The sequence below is a fragment of the Haplochromis burtoni genome, unplaced genomic scaffold (assembly GCF_018398535.1).
Source record: "Haplochromis burtoni strain Fernald_Lab_line unplaced genomic scaffold, NCSU_Asbu1 Contig_415, whole genome shotgun sequence".
In the NCBI taxonomy this organism is placed as follows: Eukaryota; Metazoa; Chordata; class Actinopteri; order Cichliformes; family Cichlidae; genus Haplochromis; species Haplochromis burtoni.
In genome coordinates, this window is record NW_024582776.1 from 181,031 (window position 1) to 209,018 (window position 27,988).

Here is a 27,988-nt window from a genome sequence, read left to right on the forward strand (position 1 = left end):
ATCAGTTTCCTATTATTTGACCTGTGCAAAGGTTTTAGAAACTGAAAACTAAAAAATGTGACTTTATAGGAAAGAAAAAAAGTACCAATTTGGTACTTATTTTGTAATCTAAAAAAATAAGATTTAAACTTTAAGAGTCTTCCTTTGCACTTAACTGTTCATACATGAATACATAACACAGTGTGTTTCAGGAATAGAGAAAGAGAGAACTTACCGGCTCCCTGCTTCAGCAGGTCAGCAGCTGTGCTGATGTTACTGACTGGTTGAACCTCCTGCACCTCTCCTATGAGATCTGACAACAGACAGATAAACCATGAATTATATCTGATAGATTACAAAATACCTTGAAACACATGATTTATTTATTTGAAGGCCTGTGTGGCCTTCAAATATTCCATTACCCTTCTCAAGGATTTTAAGAGCACAGGGCAAAGAGATGGGTGTGATGGAGTGCTGGTAAACGAGTGCAGACAGACTCCCTGTGAAAAAACAGAGGAAATCATTAATAGATCTGAGACAGCAAGGTGCACAGGAATGCCCGTTTCTAACTGGAAATAGATGGAATGAAACGTACCAAAGTAGGGCTCGTTCTGACAGCCTTTAATCTTCACTCCTCGAGGACTAGTTTCAATCAGAAAATGTCTCACCAGCTGCTCCAGAGGGTCGCTCACTGTAAAAGCAGATTCATAAAAAGTTATAAAGGAACAAAAACAGAGCAGAGGGACAAATCTGTCAAAATGAGACATCTATGTGATGGAGGCAATCATTTTTCACCTTTGTTGCTGTGGTTGCTGACATTGGGAGGAGGTGTAACCACCTTCAGAGCCAGCCCATAGGCTCCCTGGAACGAGTTACTATCCCTGATTAGGAAAGTGCCGGGCTCCCTCTCCTTCAGTGCTGCGATTGCTGTGCCCAAGCACAGTGATAATTTAGGAAATTTACTTATGTAGGCTTTTGAAGAAAAAGAAACAAGTATGAACTAAAGAGCTTACCTTGCTCTCTAGAGATGCTGGGCTTATACCAAAACTTGGAACTATCCTGGACAAACTTCACACTGACCCTGTTTGCAGTTTCTGCCTCTACTTGGTCATTTTGGTCAGCAGGGGGTGCAATTTCCCCCACCGTGGGAGAAAACGTGACGTGGTGCTGATGCTGAGGAGCAGTGGAGGCAGGCACGTGACCCACAGCTGGCTTTACCCCATTGCTAGGTGAACCCGAATGTCCGGGCAAATGCCGCTTCTCTGGCAAGGGGGGTTGAGGGTGAGGAAGAGGGATGGAGATTGTGGTGTAGCTCGAATAGGATTGTGGGGTGTGAGGAGAGTAGCAGGGCCTCTTGCTGGTGTCCACAGCTGCACTCTGCTCCGTGCTGGCTTGGTAGTTGTGATGTGGGGGCCCGTGCGTGTGGTTTAGGTGGTTGTGGGGGTCGGACCCACTCAGCATCAACCTTCTACCCAAGGTGGCGAATCCGGGAACTGGTGCATCAGACACAGGGGAGCCGTCCATGCTGCTGGGCCCAGGCTGTGGGGATGATGGTGCAGGAGAAGATGTTGGGTTGGTGGTGCTGGTGTGTTTAGGAACCTCTGCGTGAGACTCCCTGGTCGGAGAGGATCCATTAACCAGTGCTACAGATGGTCCCACAGAGCTGGTAGCTTGGGTGTGGCTCTGAGGCTGTGACATTTCAGATGGTGGACCACCAGCTCCTGCAGGAGAAAAGGTCTGCAGTGGGCCAGCGGGATGAGGGTGTGCATCTGATATAGGCGAGGTATGGACAGGGGAAGAAGGTGTCTGGCAGTGTGCTTGGTTTGTGGTGGTTGGTGTCACAGAATCACGAGCTGAGGACATATCTGAGCTACAGTGCTGCTGTTGAGGAGCAGCTGGCGACATGTTTGTTGGTGCAGGGCACTGATTGGTGGATTCTGTTTGTTTCGGTGAGGCTGTGTGTGACTGTGCTTCTTTGGTGTGTGGCTCCAGGCGCTCTGTGCTGCTTCTTTGCCTGTCTGGTGATTCCTGGATGACGTTAGTGTGACAGTGGGCCTCGTGAGTCTGGGGAGCCTCGTAGTCACTGATGATGTCTGTGGTTCGAATATCATACTCTCTCCTTCCTGGACTGGGGCTAAAATGGACACATATTATTATTATTAAAGACTAGCAATTTCTTCACTGTAATATCAGAGTGAACTCTCATACATTAAAAACACCTGAGCGATATACTGTATATGTAAATTAATCAAGAACAAATACAAACCCAAAGCCCCCAACACGGGCACCCTGCGTGAAATGCTTGAACAGAAGAAAATCCCCTTTTCTTTCAACAACAGTCTGTAAATTAGAGTTGGGCAGATCGATACACTGGTATTGGTAATAAATTGATACTAGGGCATCAGGGTGATTACTTTGTTTCCATCCAGTTCAGTATGTAGGACACTGAAATGTGTTTTTTCTTTTTGGAGCATGACAAAGTAAACCTCAAACATCCACTATGAGAACTAGGGCTGCTCAATTAATCGAATTTTAATCACGATTACGATCTGGGCTTTCAACGATCATTAAAAATGACTGAGCCGATTATTAGCCCCTCCCACCTTAAAGGGCGGTCCGTGAAAATATTGTCGGGCATAAACCGGTCCGTGGCGCAAAAAAGGTTGGAGACCGCTGATTAAGAGGACCCGAGGGAAGCTCGGAAAGCTAAGCAGAAGTTATTTGGAGAGGAGAGTGACTGCCGTTGGTTGAAAAGAGTTTAAAAAAAAACTTCAGTGGTGTTGCACACTATTTTATATTATTTTTTAAAGTTATTGTTAACCCTTTAAAGCCGGTCAGAGCAGCACGCGCCGTTTTGCGTAACTATTTTTAAATCCCTGTAGAACCTGAACCGTGTAAGCTAGCGCAATAATTTGTTTTGCATATGAAACCGGAGGAGTTGTACTTACATCTTATGCCATCAGCTTGTCCTCGGTCACGGTTTCGTTCCACATATAGCTTTGCAAAAATTGCATAAAAAGCGCTTGCAGGAACAAAAACATAATATTCCAGAAACACGCTTTGCCGTTCCTATCAGCTGTTCGTAACACTTCCCACAGTGAAATGATGCACATGCTGTTTTCTTTGCAAATTTGCATCATAGGATTGTTTTTTGTTTTTCCTGCAGTATATAAAAATTGCTGTATCTCCAAAATAAAACTATGAAGACACTCAAAATAAATTTCCTGTGGTGGGAAACTATTTTTTGCAACTTTATTGTATTTAAAGTTTTGAGGGATAAACCTCTTAAATTTCTCCAAGTAGAAATATATGTAAACAAAACAAAAGCGATTTTAAATTTTCTTTGTAGTTTATTGCACTTTTTTGCAATTTATGTAAGGACTTAATGCATACATATTATTAAAATATGGGCTATAACAGTTGTATTGATGTATAGCAACTTGAAATGCTCCCACAAATGGCACTACAGCATGTAAAAAAAATAAATAAAAATAATATAAGCTCTGGTGGACTTGGTTCTATAGTAGGTCTTAAAGGGTTAAATAAATATCGTCAAATAATCGAGATCTCAATTTCAGTGAAAATAATCGTGATTATCATTTTTGCCATAATCGAGCAGCCCTAATGAGAACTATCTGAACCTTTGTGTGTTGACTGTCACGTTTACTGTTATTTTTACCCCACATTTAACCTCCTAGGACCTGGTGTCCCCATATGTGAACATCACATTTTGGGTTGTCTAGACCAAAATACTACATTTTGCTCTACAAGGGCCTGATATCCACTTACCAGGACATTATACTGCCACTGTTCTATCAAAATTTAAAGTGAATGTCTTCATATGTGGATCTCTTTTTCTTAGAAACAAAAATCAGGTAAAAACAAAGAAAGTAATTCTTTGTTTTTACATTCATCAGGTCCCAATCAGCCCAAATAGCAAAGAGATCTTAAAAATGCATGCCATGAAAGAGTTTGGGTCTTCGGAAGTTAAACAACAGAAGCTGACCCAAAGTCGTAGTATGTGGTTTAGCACTGTCTTGCTGAAATATCCAAAGCCTTACCTGAAAAAGATTTGATCTAAATTGGAGGATAAGCTGCACTAAAATGTGTATATACCTTTAAAGTGATAGCACCTTTCCAGATGTGTTAAAAGAATAGGGAGTGCTACACAGCGGTAAACATGTTACTAATATTTTTCTTAAAATTGTACTTTTTTATTTTTAAACAGTTTATTATGTGTCTTATTGTGAATAAAATTTGAGTATATGAGACTGCAAATCCTGGCATTCATTCCAGACTGTTTGGGAACTGGGGTTGTATAATCGGACTCCTGCGCATCGGTCTGGCTTGTGCTCTGATCAGAATTAAAGTTTTAAACTGTACAGTAACAGTTCATTTGAGATTTTACAGTAAAGACTCCAGGATATTAGCGAGTGATCCCAAAACAAGCTGCATGTTAGCTGGCACCCCCGCTCCTTCATGGCGTCTGACCGCTCTGTTCTGTGCTGTGTCTTCATCATACTTTCCCCATGAGCCATGCCACCAAATATAAATTCCAATAGAAAGAAATAAGCTTTTGACTATGGTGTTCTAATTAGACTAACATTATTTATGATTCACTGTCATAGCTACATATTTATTTCCACTACGGTTGTGAGAAACAGCTCATCCGACACTACCAAGGTTGGGTAGCAGTGGAATACCTTTCCTGTGTGTGTAGAGGGCTGCTGGTGTGAACGGGAGTGGGCGATCCAGACATGTCGGATGGTGTGGAACACGCGACATGGCCGTTTCTGTGCACCCTCTTAAAAGAACCATGGGTAATGTGATCCCTCCAGCCCACGCTTTCACCAGAACTACGGAGGCCATCTGACAGAGGATGGAAACAATGAAGCATTTTTACTAAAAATGACCTCAGTAAACAGCATCAGCTGTTACTTAGTTAATATGTTCCCAGCTGATTCTTATGCAAGTTCCCTGTAAAAACCCAGTCTGTGCTTAAGGCATGTATCAAGTTAAAACCAAATTTTCAGTGCATGCTGTTCCTCATTATTCCTACATTACTGCGTGTTTTTGTTTTAATGTGACTCACCAGTGTGTGAGTCAGAGCTGTATGACTGCTGTGAGTCTGGATGGTGATGATGGTGGTTGTGGTTATGCTCTGCTGGTCCGCTGCTATGGCCGCAGTGGCCCATCACAGCGGAAGCAGGAGGCAGCGGGGATGTGGACTCGGACTGGTAGCCTGAAGCGTAGCCCCTGCTCTCAGATGGCGAGGGTTGGTAAGGTGAGCAGGGGCACACCTGACGTGGTGTCTGGTAACCGCTGCTGCTGCTGCTGTACTTCATGTCCAGGTGGGAATGAGCGTGGGACCTCGATGCCTCTGGATAAGCTGGGTGACCTGATGGCAAGGGGTCAAAGGTAAAGGCTAGAAGATCTTGGCCCTGTGGGCCATAGGAGGCTACGGTGGCTCTCCTGTGCCAATATTCAGCCTGTCTGTCCCTCTCCCACTGCAGCTCCGCCTCCCTGTCTCGCTCCCAGTGAAGGGACAGTTCTCTGCCTCGTCTCAGCCCTGGGTCCCTCTCCCAGTGGAGCTCTGACCCCCTGGGTAACTCCTCCCTCGTTCTCCTAAGCCCCACCTCCCTCTGATGAAGCTCCGCCTCTCTGTCCCAATGGAAGTTGTCGCCACGCTCCATCCTGAGGGTGTGATAGGCCACCGAGTCCTCTCTCCTCATGCTGCAGTCTCTGCAGGGACAGCCAGAGGGCGGAAGACCATCCATTAGCATGATATCATGGTAAGTAGGGCTGGTGGCTGGTTTCTGGTGCTGGTGGGGATGGTGGTGGCTGTGAGGTGGAGGAGGGTGGTGATAGGGTGTGTACTCATCTTCCCGATAGCAAAGGCGACCTGGGACAGACATAGGGTGGTGATGGGGGTGGTTGTGAGCATGAGGGGCAAGGTCTGCTGATGGGTAAGGACAGGTATGACGCGATGACGGAGCCTCTGAGCAGGAGCGGTGCAGGTAGTGTGGCGAGCCACTCTGACGGTCCCACACCAGATCTGGAGGTGGGAGGGACTGGTGGGAGTGGGGGCTATAGTGTTGGCACAGATCCATGTGTGATGGTGGAGCAGCGGGGTTGGGGCTAGCTGAAGGAGGAGCCCCGTGATGGCCGTTGGTCCCTGGAGCCCGATCGAGGCAGTAGCCATTAGGCATGAGAAGGGTGCGGTCGCATCCTGGCTCTGCACAGCGCTGCGACCGGTAACCATCCCGGCAGGAACAAGACCGACTGAGCCTCAGCGTGCCCGTTCTCTCAGACTGAATAGAATCTCCATCATCCAAAATGGCGGTCTCTCGCTCTCCATCTCGGCTTCCCTCGATGCCGCCGAGAAGACGTTCGAGCTCCTCCCTTTCCTGTCTGGTGGGCGGCGGCGGACGATTGGACTCCTCCTGATGGTCTGGATGGATAGAAGACTGGTTCAAATGGAGGGAATGTGCTGAAAGGCCGGAGTCAGAGCCTTGGGTGATGCGGTGATCGGGCCTGTCTTCTGCAGCTACTCCCCCTGCGATGCTGCCGTTGGCTGAGGTGAGAGAACCAGAGCCTGGACCTCGCCGCTTCTTTATCTGAGCGTAGAGGCTACCATCCAGAGGACCTCTGGTGTGGGCAATATCTACGACGCAATGATAGATAAACGTAGTTTTTAATCTCACAATAAACATCAGCTACTGTTGGAGCTTTAGTAGACTTAAGTATACTTGAACTCTGTCTTAATAATGGCTACCACCATGAGTGCTGCTGTTAAAGGCTTCTACCGCTCCACCATGACGACTATGAAGACATCGGTTACCTTCCAGGCTATCCTGGTATCGCTGGTTAAAATTTTCATAGGAATCCCAGCGAACCACGGGGTCAGCGGTGTTGTAGTCCACTGTGACAGCCGGATCATTCTTGTGGTATTCACGGCCTGAGAAGACATTTATTACCGTGTAGTTCTGTTCCTCAAAATATAATCAAAACATTTTTTTCCTTTTTCTAGGAGCCTATCCCAGCACAGGGCTAACAAACAAACAACCATTCATACTCACAGTCACACCTACGGGCAATTTAGAATCACCAGTTAACTTAACCCCACCAACTGTATGTCTTTGGACTGTGGGAGGCTTGATTATTTATTATTATCCCCCCCAGAAGAAACTGTGAACTAACCTTTGATCCGCTCTGGTCCGGAGGAGAAGACAAACTCCACTGTGGCATCAGATGGGAAACGCTCATCTGGGGAGGAGGAAAAAGGATATTCCCCACGATCAGGATAAATATTTTTGTTCCTAGCTTAAGAAATATACCCACAGTCTACAAATATACATGATGCATTGAGTTTTTCCTTTCCAGTCACCTTTCTCACTCACTATGTATTAACAGACCTCTCTGCATTGAATCATATCTGTTATTAACCTCTGTCTCTCTTCCACAGCATGTCTTTTATCCTGACTTCCTTCTCTCTCCCCAACCGGTCGCAGCAGATGGCCCCGCCCCGGAGGTTTCTTCTTGTTAAAAGGGAGTTTTTCCTTCCCACTGTCGCCAAAGTGCTTGCTCATAGGGGGTCATATGATTGTTGAGTTTTTCTCTGTATCTATGAAGCGCCTTGAGGTGACTTTGGTTGTGATTTGGCGCTATATAAATAAAAGTGAATTGAATTGAAATATCGGCGTAATCTCCACATGAGATCCAGATTCATGAAAGCATACTGGTGCTTTTGAGACATGTAGAGTATATGTGAAGGAAACAAACTGCTGCTTCAGGATATCAAATACACTAATGCGTTTCACAGATGTGTTTGGAGTTGTATTTACCCACAGTCATGTGTTCATGTGTAACGGATCGACTGCCACAGAGCTTTAAGAACATGCTTCCACACATATTCTGTCATTTCAGGGGGAAAAAAACGACGAGGAAATGAAGTAATGAGCATATTCATTATGGGCTTAAGCAGCAGATAAGCACTTATTAGATATGATTCAATCTCTCTGTGGGATATTTGGCGATGTACGGTATAGCACAGCTCACGCTCACTACCCTCTCCTCCAGCGAGCTGCTATTATATCCTCAATGGGGATTAAGCTACTACTATTGTGGGATTTATTTAACCATGACATTAAGAAGCCAAACCGCTGTGAATATATTCCCACAATGCCAATTCAAAGAGCTGCTATTATGTCAGTTAGTTGTAAGTGGTGATTATCCAACCACCACTAACAAGTTGTGCCAGAGTGACAATTTCAAAGTATCCACAGAAGCAAAATCGGGCATGTAGGGAGCTTTATCATTTCTTTCTGAATGTTTAAAGTGAGATTATTTTTATACTAAGCTAATTCCAAAAAGCTGGGATGCTGAAATCTCATAAACTCATAAAACATAGCATAAAACACACATAATTAGGTTAACTGGCAACATGACAGTAACATGAATGGGTATAACAAGAGCTTCTTAGAGAGGCAGTTTCTCAAAAGTAAAGCTTGAAGTGGTTCAACAATCTGAAAAGCACAAACTATGGGACTTTTTTAGAATAACGTTTCTCAACATAAAACTGAAATCCGTGTAAATGTCATCATCTACAGTACATACAGTACAAAATGCACAGAAATGTCTGTGTGCAAGCGAAAAGGCTGGATGTACATATTGGATAACAGTGATTTTTGGGCTCTCAGCTGACACTGCATATTACTGGCTCTTTTGCTATTATCAATATAATATAATACCTGCAAATTTTCTACTTATCACTTCAGTTTCTCAAACTTTGACCCATCAGGCGGTGCTCTACACAGTGTGCAGGGGAACCTGCAAGCTTAGAAGCTACCAAACACAAAACGCCAAAGAAATGTGATCCTGATCAAATTCAGTCAAGTGAAGCCAAGCAGAACTGACTGTACAGAAATCTGTGGATCCATTTGTCACGATTTCTATTTAACATCTTCATTCTTGAATCAATAATTTTAAAATATGCCACCTAAATTTTAATAATGTGGACTGTAAAGTCGCTGAACTGAAAAACAGGCATGCAGCTACAGCAAAATGTCTTTCTTTGAGCACAAAGCAAAGAAAAGTAAGCTTCATTTTCATGTGCAGCTAGTTTTGTGGCAGAATAGGCTGCATAGTCCAGATAAACAACATCTTTTATTTTCTTTTTTCTAAAATGAAAATTCCTGAATTGTCATTTTGCTTTAATTAGCTTAAATTTTAGAGTGCATGCACTTTTACTGAACTGCACATACTACACGTAGCTGTCATAATCAAGGTTTTGAAACAGATTCCTCTGAGTTGTTATGGTAACCTTCTTAGAACTATAATCAGAGTGCTGTATTTAAATGCTAATCATTAATAATCATTAAATTAACACCGCCAATGAATTTCCCAGAGTGGTCCAGAGTGACGCACCAGTACACGCTTCGTCCAGCTCCCCTTTGCCAAACCACAGCTGGGATCCGTGGATGGTGCAGGTGTGGAACTGCAGCCTGAACACGGTGTCTCTGTCAGCACTTTGAGCTCGCCTGTGGTAGCACTTGACCTGCAGAGGGCAGCAGAGAGTGAGGAAAAAGAGCTGCAGAATAAAGTGCATGTGGGATAATGACAGCTTGGCGCAGTAAATAAAGGGATTTGTGTTCCACATGAGTGACACCTACAACTTTGGAAATGGCGGAGCACACAAAACAAATTATGACTCCGTGTTAACAAAGGGAAAAGAAACTTTTCCAGACCAAAATGTATATTTTAGAGATTTTACCACAGTCGTTTCATGTTTGTTGAGCATAAATTAAGTCATTTAGTCATAATCCCACCCCCACCCATAACTGGGGGCTTCTGGTTGTCATTTCCTTCCCATATGACTCACCATGATGTCACCCTTTAGCAGCAGTGCTGGTTCAATGGTCACACACAGTCTTCTGCCTCCAGTGCCTTGAAGGTCACTGTGGACAATAAAGGGTACACAAACGAGCCTGTTACGTATCCACGGAAAGCATGGGGGTGTACATGGGGGTGTAAGGAGTGTGAAAGATCGATTGTTTACACTTGTTTTATACTACCACAATCTGTGACCATGTTCTCTCAACACTTTTAAACCTGGAAAAAGCCTTGAGGTAAAAATGAAAACATGATAGGAGGTGGAGTAAAGGAGAAGAAACGCATCCCTTTACTCCCGTCTCTTTAATTACTCTGCGATGATGCTGAAACTTCAGCGCATGAAAGAAAACATCCCAGAGCAAACAAATACATTCAGCTTATCCGGGCTATCAGTTGGCCTCACGACAGAAAGATAGACTCACTATATGCCTGAAGTGTAGACCAACTGCATGGACTGGTAGATTTTCAAGAAAGGGTAGTAACCTGGAAAGAGGAGAGAGAGATTTTAGACATGGCAGGCACTATCAGCACGAAGACAGGAATGCGCTGACTCCTCGTGGACTCGATCATCAGATTAACGTGTGTGGGTAGAGGCTGTATGTGACCGTGCATGTCATCTGCATTCAATAACACTGTCCCAGCACCTAGCCAAGAAAAACATGGCGCCGCATGTGCATTTTATCTGCGTAAGGAAGCAGAGTGAGACAGGAGATTAGATACCTCAAGTCTGTTTACACTTTTCTCACTTGTATTTTAGCAAGTGAGAAAAGTGCAGCTGAGGCGGGGTACACCCTGAGGGGTGAACTGCAGTTCCTCCAATGGCCACTTGAGGCCATCCCCAATGCCTGACTTCGACCATAAAATGAACACAACTGCAGCAACGATTCGGATCTCTTCAGCTAAACAAATATACATTTAGTATTTTATAATAATCCAGTTGGATTTTGTTTTGGCTTTGATGTTAGGCTTTGCTGAACTGGACCTCTCGACTACGTTTGCTCCGTTGACACCTTTTCAAGCGCATGCCTTTTTTTTATCTAAATAGACAGTAATGCTCAAACTGTTAAAACTGAAGCTTCAAAATGCAGAATCAAAATTCCACACTGAGTATGAGAGAGAGGTTTGGGGTTAAGAACAGGCAGAAATACATTTTTTATTCAGTGATTTGGTCAAAAGGTCAGGAAACACACCTCCTTCCCCCTGGAAGTTGGGGAGCGACGGGATGAGTACTTGATGAAGGAAGAGAGGGCTGCTGTTCATCTTGATCGCCCCAGACAGAAGGCCTCCAAAGTAATATATATACCTGGAATATAAAGAGGGATTATGAGAAGTTCTTATCATGGAAAATTACATTTACCACCTCTGAGGACAAATGATAAATGTAAAACAGCCGCTGAGCCATGCTGCTGTCAGACAGCCCCCAACAGCGGAGAGCCAGGTACGAAAGCAGCAAGAAATATCTAACGCCGGCTGTGTGGACTCCACGTTTCCATTTCCCATCTGTCTTCTTGTCTCCAACACAGCTGGAAGTGATTCGATATTCCTGAATCAGTTGTCATTTCCTTGAGCTCTGTGTTGGCCTTTAATCGTCGTAAGACGTGAGTTTCTTTTAAAAGTATCTATGTGTGAAGCTGCACACTCAGCAGGCAAAGAGCTCAACTCAGCAGTTCTCCAAAAGAAGCGGGCAACCAGGTGACAAATATGAAAGGAAACTAATTCAATAAGAATTTTGCAGACAAAATAAAATTATTATGGTACTGTGCTGACCTCAAATTGAATCTGTTTATATAATTGAAGGTAAAAATGACTGGGAGTGATACATTTTTCATTTTCTGAAGTAAGACAGCACAACATCAGAAAACCACCTTAAATCCAGTTACAGCATGTATATGGACAGTTTGTTGATTAGAAGTATGAAATGTTCCCTCTGTTTAAAGCGGATTGCACCCTACACAACTTCTGGCTCTAGTTTCTTTTTGTAAGCATACAGAAATACATGTTATATACACATAAAGATAAGTCAGAAAATGCTAAACTCTTTCCTGAAGTATTAACATTTTATTAAAGGGGACATATATGTAGAGTTTTGGTAGAGTAGCTCTAAATGATTCACACTTCTATATCTTACGCTGGTTGGACCTTCCTGAAACCCATGGATTCTCCCTCTCAGTGAAATATCCCCTTTTAGCTCCTGTATTTTTAAAAAACACCCGCCGTCAAATTCCACTTTCTTCTAAACGTAAGCTTCCTGAAGAGCTGCACCTGGTGCTTGGTAGTCGGGTGCTCTGTGCATGCTGCAGATAACCGTGTAAAAGTGTCAGCTCATCGCATCAGTAGAAGCCAGTATTCAGGGCAATCTGAACCCTGAGACCTTTGCTCACAGGGATTCATTTTATACAGGATTATTTGAGTATTTGGGGATGGAATTATTATTAACATCCAACACTGTAAAATTAGATATTTGGCAGAAAGTAAGGAAAAACAAATGAGGTCCCCTTTAAAGTGTCTGGGGTAAGCGTACTTACTATTCTGTCAAAGGGAAAGGATTATATTCCATCTAAGGAGCCAAATTCACTTTTTTATTCAATTTACAAGCTCCATCTTTCTTTCATTTCACCTTTTAAAATCATTTTCATACTAGGAAAAGCATGATTATTACTAACAAGATTGACAATAGCTGTGTTGTTCTATTTAAATGCCCAAAACTCTGACAGGTCGGCCAGAAGCTGAGGCAGCTAAATGATATGGAGCTCTGATTCATTATATTATTTGTTGAGCTATAAATCCAATCCAGAATCCTAAAATACATTTCCTTCCCCTAGAGGATGGAAGGATGATGCATTTAATAACTTTAGTATGACGTGGGAAACCCACACTCACCACTTCTCCCCACCCCCACACCCACTCATTTTCCACTCAGATCATCCCGTGGCCTCTACCTGTTTTGGGACGGCTGGAGAGACGAGGACACCTTATCTTCACAGAACTTCCTCATGGCAAGAGTACTGAGAGCCTGGTCCGCCCTGTAGATGAATGCACAAATACAAACACACACACACACACACAGACACACACACACACACACACACACACACACACACACACACACACACAGACACACGCACTAGAATAAATTAAGTAGCCAACAATTTCCATCATGGGACTTGCACCAGACTCTCTAGATGCCAGAAAGTACATGGAGAGGATACAGCTGGCATTGGCCACAGGATAAACCAGTTTCCACTGTTCCTGTGCAAAATCCGGAGGGCTTCATTTATCAAATGACTTATCATCCAAGTCTGAATGGAAATCTTTGTCCTGCACGTACATAAACCTGCACACATCAGCCTCACTGCTGGAATATGTTTAAAAGCATTTTAGGTTATGCATGTTTGAGTAGCTGAATTTAAGCCGAACATGTTTTTGCTCGTTGCTTCAAACTTCAAGTGCTGACGCATCGATGCTCCGATAATATTGCTTGTTGGGTACAAGCCTCCACTGCATGCGCTGCAGTCTATTATACCTGAGCCCAAACAAAGAACGATATGGCAAAGTATTGCGATATTTTATGTTGCGATTTTATATCGATAGAGATACCAAATATTGACATTTAATTGAATACATTAAAATATTCTTAGTATAATATGAATCAGAGGGCACCAAAACCCTCAGATAATGTTAGTCGAGCAAACGTGGACTGACTGCAGTTGCTCAGAGACATTACGAGCACAACTCGAGGGGACTCGACTTTAACCGGCTGTCGGCTGGTTGTATTCTGTTATATTCTTAGAAAACGTGAAGGATGAAGAGCACAAATGTGATAATTACATGTGACTTTCTGTCCATGTAAACAACATGATATATGTGATCTTTAACCATTTATCACAGTTAATTGCTGTATCATCACAAACAGACTGCATGTAATAGCCAGCTTGTTCCCATTCAATTGCAGACTGATACCAGACCAGTAGCAGACAGACTCCGACTTATGGCAAGATTTATGGCATGTTTTAGGTTTTATAATTTACAGTTGAATAAAGGTTATAAATAGCAATACTGCAAAACTTGCAATAATGTTAAACATTGCAATAATATCAAATCATGAGGGACGTGCGGTGGTAATCTGTCACAATCACAATACTGGATCACCCCAGTCTGGGCCACAACATCCTAAAGGTAAAACTAAACAACCAAAACAAAGCAAGTGTTTCATGCAGCGGAGCATATCAGTCATTGCAGCCCCTGCACATGATCTCTTTCCCCCCAAATGGAAGCCAGGACAGCACTCTTGATTGGAACATCTGGGAGCACAACAACACTGACCACTTTTAGACTGTTTTAACTGTGTTTGTTTGCTCTTGGGAACTGAACGTAAACAGGTTATTGCCCCAGACAGTCTTTAACACATTAAATGTGCAGATACTCTGATTGATTGCTCTGATTGTCTCTGACATTAACAAACACATACTCACCCTGCAGAGATCTTGCTGTAGTGCATGTAGGCTGCGATAATGACGCCAGTTTTACCTTTGTTACCCTGTAAGAGGGAGAGGAGAGGACAAAGAAATGATGACGATGTGCTGATCTCACCCTCAGGTGTTATGGACAGCTCATTTTCACGCTTTATAAGACCAGATGGTTTTAACAGATTTTTCATAGAAAAAAAAAAAAGGAGCAAAGCAGAAGAGCAGGACACATGGGAGTGTCACGGCGAGATGTGAAAAAGGCTGCTTGACTTCAAATTAAAAAGCTCCCTGTGGTGTTTTTTTCACACTGGTTGCTCTTTACTTCCTGACACATTCCAAAGACATTCCAGCTCCGAATTCCTGAAGTGACCCTTCCAGATCCCAGTAGGGAGGCTGCACCTCCACACGCTGGGCACAAATTAAAGCTTGTTTTGCACAGCAGATCTCTCAGCGGAGGACGTTTCATTGACAACAACTTGTTTATTCACGTCCCTGGCGTGATCTGCAGCTGGCAAAGGATTGCTTGTAGCTGGAATGTTCTGGAAAGTTGGCAGACCACAGAAGTAGTCTGGTTTTAGGATTTCAATTCTCCTGACCAAAAACCAATAAATAAAACATCTAGACGAGGTCTGGGAGCTCAGACACCACCAGCATTAGCTGGTGACTGTTCAGTAATGGTCCAAGCGTTCAAATCACCACCTCTCTTCTGATTGGACGATGGAAAAGAGTCTCTAAACGATGTGCAAAGGCGTGGAAGTAAAATGTCAGGATGACAGAGTTTGATCTTAATTGCATGGTTAATTTTTTTTACCATGGGTGGAAGGAGCTTATTGAATTATATGGTGCACTCTGCAATTTTGGTTCTAGTCAAGTTGTGTGAACAGCAGTATCTAATAAAGTGTTCTTTACGGAGCAATTATGTCTGATTAAACATGCACAAGCAAGCAAGAGAAATACTAAACTGTAACGTCACATGCCCAAAGGTCAGCTAGCCATTTGTTTCTATAATATTGCTGCTCACAGTTTCACAGGCTTGTTTCAGGCATCTGCTAGTGTTGGGATCCGATACTGCTAAGTATAATTTGGATATGCTTCACTTCACTATTTCATCTTTATACTACTTCACACTTCTAGAATGGTACGCTACAGTAGAAAACGTTTTCCTTTTATTCATTAAATTAATTTGCTGAATCCTAATACTAGCTGCTGGTTGAGATTTTAGAATTCACAAATGCTGCTGATTTATAAATGTGGTGCACATGGATGGTAAGACCCAAGGTTTCTCCTGGAACATAACCCAAAGCATCACACTGCCTCCACCAGCTTGCTTTCTTCCCATAATGCATCCTGGTGCCTTGTGATCACCAGGTAAGTGACACACCTGAGCATCCACGCTGATGTCAAAGAAATGTGATTCATCAGACCAGCCCACCTACTTCCATTGCTCCAATGGAAGAAGGTGGGCTGGTCTGATGAATGGGCTGGACTTCTACTCCACATGCTGTAATGATACATAAGTTCTGATGCTCACGTGTCCATTGTTGTGCTTTCTGAGGTGGACCGGGGTCAGCACACAGATCCTGTCTGGTCTGCAGCTATGCAGCCCCATACACAACAAACAGTGATGCCCTGTCTATTCTGACACGTGTCTAACAGGATCAGCAGTAAATCTTTTGACAATTTGAGCAACCGTAGCGGATCTGTTGGGTCAGATCACATGAGCCAGCCTTCACTCCCAGCATGCATCAGTGAGCCCTGATATTTTGCAAGCTTGTTTGGAAACATCAGTCATTACAGACACGTCGCATGTGCCTGTTTTAAAGCCTGGGAAATGATGTGATGTCCGTCTGAGAAACCTCAGAGGGCCCTTAAAGTCTGACCTTGCAGTGTAAGACCACCACGTGCTGGGGGTCAGAGTTCAACCAGTTCTCCATGGCCTTGCATATGGCACAGATCTTATCCAGCGGTGGGGCGTGGAGGTCGGGCCAGCCAAAGTCGTGGACCTGATGGTGGGTGGAGACGGGAGAAGCAGATTAAATGAACGTTTCTGAAGTGAATTCTTAACATGAAGAATTACAGGAAGTCCTACCTTTGGGTTCAGTCGGGTGATATCGTGGCGCCTTTCAGAAAGATTCAGGAGCTGAAAACAGAAAGGTTTGTTTTTTTTATATCATCACTACACTGCATCACAGTAACAAGCTGTCATCACTATTATTTTATTATGGGCGTGACAGAAAAAAACAAACAGACTGCTTATTTGTGGGTTTCTATTTTGTCGCTTCCTGTGGCTATATGCCAAAGTGTATTGTGCAACAATGCTTCAAATGCTTCAAATGTATTTAGCTGAATGCTCCCAGGAGTAAACAATGTCTTGCAAAGGCTTCCGTACTTACGGTATAACTCAGCTGATGAGTGTATTGCATTTCTCTTCACTCACCAGAAACTTTTCCTGGTGTTTGGACTTGAGCATGGCAGCCACCTCCTTCAGGTTCAGCCGGTATCTCTGCTCTTCCAGCTTCGGAGGGAAGAAGACGGAGATGATCCTCTCGGTGATGTAGGTCAGGTCAAAGTCGTAGTTTCGTTCCATCACTCGCTCCATCACACGGTCCACACTGAAACTCCTGGAGGAACCGAAAAGAGACAGCAGGGGTCAGTGGGTTGTTTGTGGTAGCTTAGCACAGACCCTGAGACGCACTCTGAAGAAGCTCCTAACTGGATGAATGGAGAGAAACCATCACGTAAGAGAGAAACTGGGTAGTGCTTCACAAGCAGGTCACGCAATAAAAACGTTTGTCTAAGGAACAGGTATAAGATGGTGCAAGTTTCAGAGCAAGCGGAGCGTTGTGCCAGTGTAGAGACATTATTTGCATTTGTATTTAATGATTTCTGTAGAAACTTCCCCAACATGAAAAATGAATGAAATGGTGTTACCTTGGCAGGGTGTTTCTCTGTTTGGTGTAGGTTAAAGATTTGGTGGATCCCTGTAGAAAAAACAAATATGCAATAAGACACAGTCAAAGCTCATCTATACCTCATTACCACTTTAACAATGACGTACTTTGGGCCCTTTTTGATAATGATAACAAATGAGCAAGTTACTTATCTGTCCACATTGGATATGGACTACCCTCAAGTCCCTGAAGTTTGCCTTTCAGGCCTCCTTTGAAAACTTGTTCATCTCTTCTCTCACAGTAAACTGGACACTCTCTAGTCAATCTTGTACACAGTAAGTTAAGTAAATTATAATAAATTAAGATGTCAAATCATGTCATCGCATTGACCTGTGCATTGTTTTAATGTTCCACTGGAGATATAATTTACACTGAGATAAAACGGCAGAGAGCAAAGGTATGGCATTAAAGTTGTGGAACCACGATCCTCCTTCAAGATTTCAGCCTGAAGGCAGGACGATCGTGGCTCAAGAGTTGGGAGTTCGCCTTGTAATTTGAAGGTTGCGGGTTCGAGCCCCGGCTTGGACAGTCTCGGGCGTTGTGTCTTTGGGCAAGACACTTCACCCGTTGCCTACTGGTGGTGGTCAGAGGGCCCGGTGGCGCCAGTGTCTGGCAGCCTCGCCTCTGTCAGTGCGCCCCAGGGTGGCTGTGGCTACAATGTAGCTTGTCATCACCAGTGTGTGAATGGGTGGATGACTGGATATGTAAAGCGCTTTGGGGTCCTTAGGGACTAGTAAAGCGCTATATAAATACAGGCCATTTAAAGCGAACAGCTCCAGTACATAAAAGACGGTCACAACCACAGTGATTTCAGCCATTGGTTAGTGAGAGGTTTTGTTGCTGTGAACCTTTTGTTCTATTGTTGACCAATAATGTTACAAAATAAACATAATGTTTTATACATTACATATAATATGTTGCCACGGGTTTCTCTAGAACCAGACTTCTTCTTGAGACCAAAGCCCCTTGTTCGCTCTTTAGGTTTAAGGCACTTACCATGTTTTATTTACAGTCTATGGGATGAATTTAAAAAAATCTAATCTGCAGATTATTATTAACCCTTTCTTGTTCTGAGGCACTTTGATCCTTTGTTTGCACATTTACAAAGCTAAAATATGTCACGATGAAGAAGTAGGTTAAATCTGCCCAACACACTAGTTCTTTAAGGGATAAATCACTTTGAGCTCAATTACATACTTCATGGCCTTTAGTAAAGTATCTGCCATCGCTCTCTCTTCGATTTGTTTAGTATGTGATAAATCAAAATGAGTGAAGCCACAAACTTTTTATTCCTTGACAGGTTTGGACATTGCCCAGACAGACAGCTTGATACTGGCGGCGTGTAGGAAAAAGGGGGAAGATACAGAGCGAAAAAGCATGAGGGTTATGAGGAGGACGAGGAGAGAGCATGGAGGTCTAAGTATGCTCACCAGGTGTTGGATGTGTCGAGAAGGAGCCGTCCCTCTACGCTGCTGGATGTGAGGAAGGAGCGGTGATAGGATGAAGGTGAAGTGAACGAAAGCGAGAAGAAGAGGGGCAAAGGGAGGAGGTTGAAAGGAGGTGAGAGTGGGGAGAAAGGGGAGAGAAGAGGAGGCAATACAGAGGAAGGAAAGGAGAGTTAATTAAACAAACAGACTCCCTAATAGGTAAACATTACTACTTCCTACATCAACTCTTTTTTTTTTTTTCCTCTTGTGGACTGAAATCCCACAGAGCTCGAGGAATGAGCACTAACTGGGCTGAGGGCTCGGCTTCCCAAAAGGAATTCAGCAAGAGGAAACCATACAGTGGTTTTGGGGAGCCATGCCTCCTAACTATGGACAGACAGGGTGGGAAAAGTTTCTTTTGAGGAAAAGAAATGAGGAAATGGAGGGGACTTACCAGATCATTGGAGGGAGCTGGGGTGCATGCAGAGGTCACCTAGAACACACAAATGCAGACACATCTGAATACATGAATGACACACATGCCCACACACACACACACACGCACACACACACAAAGAGGATAAAAAAGCAACAAAACCAAACATCCTTTTCGCTTGAGGACAGAGTGATGAGGTCAGACGTGAGAAGCAATTACTTCCTAAAACAAGATGATAGGGAGGAAAATCCACAAATAAAACTGAGAAGCCGTTAAGTAGAAGCTGGAAGGTTTACGATGATACAGTCCACTCATACACAGCATCTGTATTTAATATGAAGCTGCGACATGATTAGTCCCATGACTGCAAGGCTATGTTGCCCATCAAGCTCTACACTTACATTTCCATTTTGGTTTTTGCAAATTACAAACAAAGACATAATGAAGGTTTGTGAAAAGTATTAAAATTGTACTCGAGAAGATATAACGTGCATCACACTCAAGATCCACACAATTAAAATCCTATTTAACATTCTCACAGTCAGTTATATACCGATCAAACACAACATTATGGCCGCTGACGGACGACATGACTAACACTGATTATCTCTTCATCATGGCACCTGTTAGTGGGTGGGATATAACAGGGAGCAAGTAAGCACTTTGTCCTCAATGTTGATGTCTTAGAAGCAGGAAAAACAGACAAATGTAAGGATCTGAGCAGTGGTCACTGACTGCAGTGTTTAGTGTCTATCACAAGTGGTCCAACGAAGGAACATTGGTAAACCAACAACAGGGTGATGGGTGGCCAAGGCTCACTGATGCATATGGGGAGTGAAGGTTGGTGCACGTGGTCCGATTTGAGCTACTGTAGCTCAAATTGCTGAAAGAAATAACAAATAAAAATGCTGGTTCTGATAAAAAGGCATCAGATTATACAGTGTATCACAGTTTGTTGCGTATGTGGCTGCATAGCTGTAAACCAGTCCATGCTACAACCTGTCCACCACTAAAGGCACCATCAATGGGCACGTGGGCATTCGAACTAATGCAAAGGAAGAAGGTTGCCTGTGTGATGATCTGGTCTGCCACAAAGCAGAAATAGCTTGAGGAGCACACCAATGAGTCTGAGGTGTTGAGTCCATGCCTCGATTGGTTTAGGGCTGTTTTGGCAGCATAAAGGGGACAAACACAACATTAGGCCATGTTATGTTTGATTGGTATATGGTGTCTTCTTGCCAAGATCTCACTCAACAAGGCCTTTAGAAAAAACAAAAAACAAAAGGAAAAAGGTTGTACATGGTTTTGGGATCGTTTTGCTGACTCACAGACTGGGCAGCAGGTATATATCCAAAGGTTTGGCACAACTTCACCTACTTCCAAGGGACATGGAGAAAGATAAAGAGCTGGTGGAAAGAACAGTTTGTGTTAAAAATAAAAAAGTAGACTCCAGAAAAAAATCAAATAAACCAATCACCCATTAACGCATAAATAGGCTGAACAATCAGCATTCAAGGGGATGATGCTTGCTGGCTGGTTAAACCAAAGGGTCTGGACTGACTCATTACAGATTTAAAGATGTTTAAAGAACCCTCACGAAACGGCAACTTATGAAAAAAGGTAAAACATTAGGGTTCAGGTTGTTAGAGCTTCACATGATTGCCCAACAACAACTGTGATATAACCTACATAGCCTACAAGGTAATTTTGAATTTGGGTCTTGCATAAATTACCAATACACTTAAAATCATCTAAAGACCCTATAATTGGCAAGATTATTTATGTAAAAAGCTTTATTAATAAAATATATATATATATTGTGTCCTCTCAAAGGCTACGTTCACACTGCAGGTCTTAATGCTCAATTCCGATTTTTTGATCAAATCTGATTTTTTTGTCTGCTCGTTCACACTACAAATAAAATGCGACAGCAAACGCGCTCTAGTGTGAACCCTCAAAGCGGCCCGCATGCGCAAAAGAAGTTCAGACCCAGAGCAAACAATATTGTTTGACTGATGGCCCTTAATATAAAGACTTCGGACTTTACGTTTCCCAGTTTTTGCTTTAGGTTATATTGTTATTTACATAATAATGTAAATTACCTAATAATGATCCTTATTGCTGTCATGGTCCTGGGTCGTTGACCCAGCGTTTTGTGTTTTGTGATTAATTCCCTCTGTTCTAGTTATTCTGTGTCCTCCCCCCTTGTGTCCGGTTCGGGTTCTAGATTTCCTGTTTTGTTCTGAAAGTCTGTGTCTGTTGTCATTGTGCTCAGCTTGTGTCCTCCAGTCATCATGTGTATTCAGATCAGCTGTTCTTCCCTCCTGTGTGCGATTACCCGATTACCGTGTGTGTGTATATATAGTGGGTGTCGGTCTGTGTTCGTTGTCGGCTCGTCTGCATTCTTCCGTGTATCTCTGCGTTCTATGGTGTTCCTGTCTCTGCGTCTCTCTGCCCCGCACCCCTTTTGTATGGTCCCAGGTTTGTCACTTAGTTTCTCCCAGTTTAGGTTTCCGTTTGTAATTACTCATGCTTCATTGCCTGTTTTTGCCACTGCCACCGTGTAAATAAACGTCACTCGTATCATCAGTTTGCTGCATCTTGGGTCCTCCTTTTCCTCCACACCACACGGCTCCCTCCGCCAGCCGTGACAATTGCTGTTTTAGAGGAGGGTGCTTCAAAGGATAGTTGCAGATTTCTGTCAGAATCTGCAGATTATACAGTACAAATAAAATGTTCACGTTTCTCCAACGTTGTCTTCCCAACAGTTTCACTGACATCTACGCTGGATGGCCAGGAAGCGTTCGCGATGTCTTCTCGGGCGCTTCTCCGGCGCTGATAATTGGCGTCTGTCTTGTGTCAGTGACGTAAAAGACGGATTTAATGCGACATGACCGTTCAAACAGCAGTCCTTTCTAAAACATCGGATATGTATCGGATTCAGTACCACATACGAAAGTGACCCAGATCGGATTTGAAAATATCGGATTTGTGCCGTTCACACTGTCATACCATGATCGGATATGGGTCGCATAGGGTCAAAAAAATCGGATTTGATGCGCTTTCGCCTGCAGTGTGAACGTAGCCTAAAGGATAATACAATCAGATCTATTTAAGGAATGATTTAACCAGGCCTGTTGAAGACATTTTAATGAAAAACACTGTAGCTCATCTTTATTCTTTATAGGTATTAAAGCTGTTAAGCCCAGTCAAAGAGATATCAGTTTTATCAGGAACAAGAGAGAGCTATTGTGGATATTCCATTTAAAGAGTTTATTTCCAACAGGTATGAATGAGGATCTATTTATTCTATATGGGTCCATACCTCTGAGTGTTAAATTAACACTTTTGACAGTGTTATATGTTTAAAAGTAACCTAGTCAGTTTTGAAGATTAACAATGGCTAACACTGAGCAGTGCTGATTTTCTAACACTGGAAAATAACTCAAAATGTTAGAAATATTCCAGTGTTAGAAAATCAGCACTGCTCAGTGTTAGTCTTTGTTAATCTTCAAAACTGACTAGGTTACTTTTAAACATATAACACTGTCAAAAGTGTTAATTTAACACTCAAGGTGTGGACCCATATAGACACTCTCTAGTGTTAATTTAACACTGGAGATTTTGCTGTGTAGAGAAGAAATAATGTCAACAGGACTTTGGATCCTTAATCAACAACAAACCAACTCGGTATTCTTGTGAAAGAACATGTAACTGCCCAAAAGTCCCACATTTTAATCAGGCGTTTAAATGTATTAACCACGACTGGGAGAACTGCCCGTCCTATTTTAAGATCACTGATATCACGCAGGATGCAAAGACAAAACCAATGCACATGATAAACACAGCACAAGATCGAGATGTCCTTGAGTTCCGAGTAATTACAAGAACAACTCGTTTTTGAGAGTGTGTTTACAAAATGTGAAGCATGTGCAAACGCGAAGCCAGATATCCTGGCTACACAGCTGGAGGAGCACTGAGACAGAAACGCACACACACTTGGAATGACACATCCGATTCCCATGTCTGTTATGGGCCTACAGGTCAATGAACTGTGACCAAAGGAAGCAGGGGCTGAACAGCAGCCCTAATGAAGGGGGCTGAGGGCCACAGTCAAGCTTACGTAACGTACGACAACACGTGTGCACGCACACACATACGCAAAAGGCAATGTTCCACCGAAAGAGCCCTTTTTGGACTGTTTATTTGGACACAGGAAAAGGGCAAGGGCTTGTGTATATCTCATTGTGCACAAAGGGGAAGTTACACAGGCCCTGAACCCAGGGGGCGTGTCACCACAGTGACTATGTGCTGTGGAGTTTGTGTTAGGCGTTCTTTCTTTAGAATAAAGTGCAGTCTCTTAGTGTTGCCTGTGTGTGACACAGACATCAGCAGGAAGGCAGAGGAGCAGACAATGAGCTAAATTGAGGGACAACGTTGTTTGATAAGTTGCAGGAAACTGGTTCAGGTTTAACATCGGCTATCAAATGACTAACTGGACAATGTTCCTGTATGACTCACTCTAAGAATTAATGTTTCTTTTCCATGTCCACAGGGGACTGAATCTCAGATCTTTTCCTGTGTACTTTTTTAAAGCTGAGTCTGAACCCACTGCATCAAAAGGCAGAGTTTGGGCTGGGCCAGGATCTAATTTCTCTTAATTCCCTCTGGCTGGTGAAGGTCAGTTTCATTTTAAAAGAGTCTTTTTTCCCATTTTTTTCTCCCCCAACTAGAGCAAGTGAAGCAGCACATTTTCTACTGTGTGGTCCATTCTGCTATTCTTAAATAACACAAAACAGTCTTCTTACAGCCCCAGTCAAATATATCTTTGGCTCTCACGTGGAAGAGAAATGATTCTTTTCATATGTTATCAAATTCTCTTTTCGGGACATATTCTAAAGCGTTTAAGATAGACACTGCCTGCATTAATTACTACACCCCTTCCTTTGGGTGTGGGTTTGAACTCAGGGTCAACGTTCAGGGCTCAAAATTTAGGCTACTATGAAAAAAACAAAACAAGCGCCATATCTGAAAATCTTAAAAATCTAGTTCATACGTCGGCCATTTTTTTTAGATACAGGGCTGAACAAGAAGATCTGAGATCTGTCCTCTCACACAACTCTTCCATAAATTTCTTCCTGTTGATGGATATGGATGTTAGTATTTGTTTTTAGATGAATGGATGTAAACAGTAAAAATAATTGTTAATATATTCTATCCATTCCTCCTCTTTTGCTTCTCGTGGGGGAGCTGGAGCCTATCTCAGCAGCCAGGTACACCTTGGACAGTCTATTACAGGGCTAACACAACCATTCACACCTATGGGCAATTTCGAATCACCAGTTAACCTAACCCCACTAACTGCATGTCTTTGGACTGTGGGAGGAAGCCAGAGCACCTGAGAGAACCCCTACAGACACGGAGAGAAGATCCAAACTCCACACAGACAGATTCTGGTTGAATGGTGATTCAAACCCAGGACCTGTGAGGCAACAGTGCCAATCACTGCACCACCGTGCCCTATTACAAATTACTTTATTTTTTTGAATAAGTGACTCACATTCTTTATGTGATGAGTCATTTTAAGCATGAGGCCTGACCAAACTGTACTGTCCACACATTTGCTCAGTTTTTTGTACATTTCAGGCACTGTCCATAATTCAGTCTCATAATGCAGAAGTTGACAGTCGGTAGGAGGGAACAAGATGGCATTACTGTTACCATAGCAAGTGTCCGTAAGCTGTTTAGGTCTGACGCTGGAAATTTGGGGGAATTCTGCAGAAATTATGATCTATAACATGAAAGACCAAGAAAGGATCTTTAATATGGTCAAGCCAGTATTATACAGTACAAATGTTGTGCACCTATTCACGTTATGTAATAAAATGCAGTACAGTAGTTCCATCTCTTCTCATTAGATCATCATTCAAATATCAAATTATACTTTAATCGCTTGAACGTGACGTCCAACGAGTGATGCCACAGGTTTAAAGAAAGATATAAAATTGTTGCTGTTACTGGAACAAAAAAATGAATAAAAATAAAATAAATTTAGTAGTTCAACAAGAAAATCAAAGCCTTATGGGATCATCCAATGCTTCCAGTTTGCAGTCCTGGAAGTGATCCACACTGTTTCAGATTTCCATTTGTTATGACTACAGTTGCTCGATTTTCACCCCGCACCCTTTAGTGCTTTTGTTTCTCAAAGCAGGCTGTACCTCGTTTTGGCGCTTGTGCACTGGTTATCGACTTTTCAAAACCATTTTCTCAGTTTTTAGCCCTCTGCATCCCTCTCTCCCACAGTGCCCAGTGAAGGGGCCTGCTGAGGGTGGCCGCTAAGCCAGAACAAACACACCACACCGCACCAGATTCCATCTCCCCAGGCCAACACTTACGCACAAACTTCCTGCTAACAGACCTCCACCCATCACTTCGTTTCTCTTTTCATCCTTCTTGCATCGCTTTTCTCCTACCTTGTTACCTTCTTATCCGCTCATTTATCTCCTCTTCCTTCTTTTCCTTTCTCAGCTTGCTCCCTTTATTTTCCACGCGTATTCACTTCCCTCTTTACGGTTTTGTTTTTCTTCTGCTTCCCTTTTCTTTTGGTCCATATCTGTTTTCCTCTCCAGCTTTTTAACTTCTTCCTTTCTCTTTCCTCTGTTTTTCTCAGTTCTACTCGATCAACTTTCTCCTAATCGCAGACTTTCTTCCCTTGGATATCCTCTCACAATCCTGGTGTTTCCTTCCTTTTCTTCTCTAATCTGTTTCTGACAAAACCATTCCTGTTTGTCTTCCTCTCACATCTCCAACTTCCGTGCCTCCCCCTACTTTTATTGGAATCTTTTTATTCCCTGCACCCTGCTTCTGAACTTCTGACTTTCTTACATCTTTACAGTCCTTGTCTTTGTGTGTTTGAAGCAAAGGAAAATCATAACGAGTGACAAATGTTATTAAAATGACAAAAATCAATATGCCTACTCGGTCTTACTAATATACTTGCTCTCTGTACTCTATCATGTACACACACTCAGTGAAACGCTGCCTGTTGTTTTGCCTCTGCTGCCTCTTTTCAAATGTGTCCTGCTGACGATGTCCAGAAACCTCTGACCTCCATAACCCTCTCCACCATCTCCTTCTGCTAGCTCTCCATCTTCTTCTTGCCTGTAGCGGCCCTGGCTCCTAAACCTCCCAACTTGCCCTTTGATCCATCAAAGCCAGAAAAAACATAGTAAATGAATAAAGCACAGGTCTCTCCTCTCAATGCATTGCTTAAGAGCTGTGGGCTGTGACAGGAGTAACTACAGAGTGAGCTATTAGCCTTGGTATGTCATTACCGTAAGAAACAGCGTCAGACACAGTCTGTGCGTGAATAGCTACGAGCTAAAGTACTTTTTTGCCGCTTGTAATATTTCCTTGCATATAAATAACCAGCAGTGCCTTTAAGAAGCACACACAAGCAACAAGGCCATACAGCAGCACTCACTGCTCTTTCTGATACATCAAATGAAGCAACGTAAGTTTTACTTTCAATATTTTCCATCTGATTGACATTTAGCTGAATACTTGGTGACTGTTTTTCTCTAACCAATCCAAACCCAGAACACCGGGGTTTTAGTATTCTCCCAGCAAATGATGCTGTCAGTCTGAGGCATTGATAAGCATTGATTTCTAAGGCTAGCTGGGAACATTTGGGCTTTCTTTCCTTGGGGTATCCTCATGAGTGCTTCTGTGACTACACGTAGCCCTTCCAGCTCACAGCAGATCTGACAGGAGGAGCACTGTTGCTGCCAGCTGCAGGGGGAGTTGGAGTATGTCCCACTACAAAATAAGATGGGGAGGCAGCTCAGTTACTTTAATGACCACTACAACAACACCCTTGCCATCAAGCCTAATGGCAGCAAAGAAGATCTTAAAATACCATGGTGTTCCCTCAGGTAGTGTTGAACGGGAAAACATCAAATCAATGGATTAATGCAAGTGAGATCAGTGTGCAGATGAGGAAACTGTGGACAAAGTTCCCCAAGCATATAAACCCACAGTGACACTAAACCATGACTCAAGGGAAGCAGTGGAGACCTCAAATGATCGCAGATGTTAAGGTGTGGGAGCCATACCAATTACATTCTTTGTCTGTAGGGTTTTTGCAACAGACACCCAACAATAGATGTGTCTGTTGCCCTTATGACAAACCAACAAAAACTACGTCTATGAGCAAAGCAAACTGTACCAACCAATCCGGACCCCAATCGAGCCACGTCCAGCTACATATGAACGCTGTTCACATGCACCATTTCCTTTGATGTTAAGCCTTAGGCCTAACAGGCTCCTCATTCCTTCAGCTCCCTTAGGAGAGCCAATCAGAGGACACTGATGAAAGCAGCAAAGATTCAGCTGTCGAACAAAATGCTGGCTGTGACCTCGTGTGCTTTAGTGATCACCATCATCACCTACATCAGTGAGTGAGCCTGAGAAGAATGCAGGGGGCCTTATAAAGTGATGTATTACACTCATATGATCGCAGAGGGAAAACTTTTTCAAGCTGTAAGAGAAATGCTGATGAAACATTGAAGCATGTACAGAAACGAGGAAGCAGGACGGATACAGCAGCAAGCTTGAACTGTCTGTGCTCATTTGCTCAATCTGACATTTTGTAATAATAATTTATTTAGATTTTTTTTAAACAAAGGCTCCCTTTAATGCACTTAAGGGGGTAATTACACAATCCTTCACTGATATACAAATACGGATATATAAAGTTCACCAAATTAAAGCACATCATTGCACACCAGTTGTTTTTACTATAGCTCAACAAAAAGGTCAGTTTTTCAGGGCTTATTC

The 27,988-nt window shown here is 43.0% G+C and overlaps 1 protein-coding gene across 6 annotated transcripts in view; it reads right to left on the bottom strand.

The window, feature by feature from the left end:
* The window catches only part of tns2a (tensin 2a), a 61,011-nt gene that overhangs the window by 2,516 nt on the left and 30,507 nt on the right, over positions 1 to 27,988 (bottom strand). For 5 of the 6 annotated variants that reach the window (XM_005944811.3, XM_005944810.3, XM_005944813.3 and 2 more), the window contains exons 4-24: positions 19,169 to 19,207; positions 18,718 to 18,759; positions 17,268 to 17,317; positions 16,774 to 16,957; positions 16,426 to 16,476; positions 16,217 to 16,339; positions 14,343 to 14,407; positions 12,810 to 12,893; positions 11,061 to 11,173; positions 10,293 to 10,353; positions 9,860 to 9,935; positions 9,406 to 9,535; positions 7,180 to 7,245; positions 6,821 to 6,937; positions 5,072 to 6,643; positions 4,683 to 4,848; positions 993 to 2,113; positions 775 to 906; positions 575 to 670; positions 402 to 479; positions 215 to 292 (exon numbers count right to left, since the gene is read on the bottom strand). In XM_005944811.3, the coding sequence (XP_005944873.1) occupies positions 215 to 292; positions 402 to 479; positions 575 to 670; positions 775 to 906; positions 993 to 2,113; positions 4,683 to 4,848; positions 5,072 to 6,643; positions 6,821 to 6,937; positions 7,180 to 7,245; positions 9,406 to 9,535; positions 9,860 to 9,935; positions 10,293 to 10,353; positions 11,061 to 11,173; positions 12,810 to 12,893; positions 14,343 to 14,407; positions 16,217 to 16,339; positions 16,426 to 16,476; positions 16,774 to 16,957; positions 17,268 to 17,317; positions 18,718 to 18,759; positions 19,169 to 19,207 (4,444 nt within the window). The remainder of the gene's footprint in view (positions 1 to 214; positions 293 to 401; positions 480 to 574; positions 671 to 774; positions 907 to 992; positions 2,114 to 4,682; positions 4,849 to 5,071; positions 6,644 to 6,820; positions 6,938 to 7,179; positions 7,246 to 9,405; positions 9,536 to 9,859; positions 9,936 to 10,292; positions 10,354 to 11,060; positions 11,174 to 12,809; positions 12,894 to 14,342; positions 14,408 to 16,216; positions 16,340 to 16,425; positions 16,477 to 16,773; positions 16,958 to 17,267; positions 17,318 to 18,717; positions 18,760 to 19,168; positions 19,208 to 27,988) is intronic. The other variant, XM_005944812.3, reaches the window with a different exon arrangement.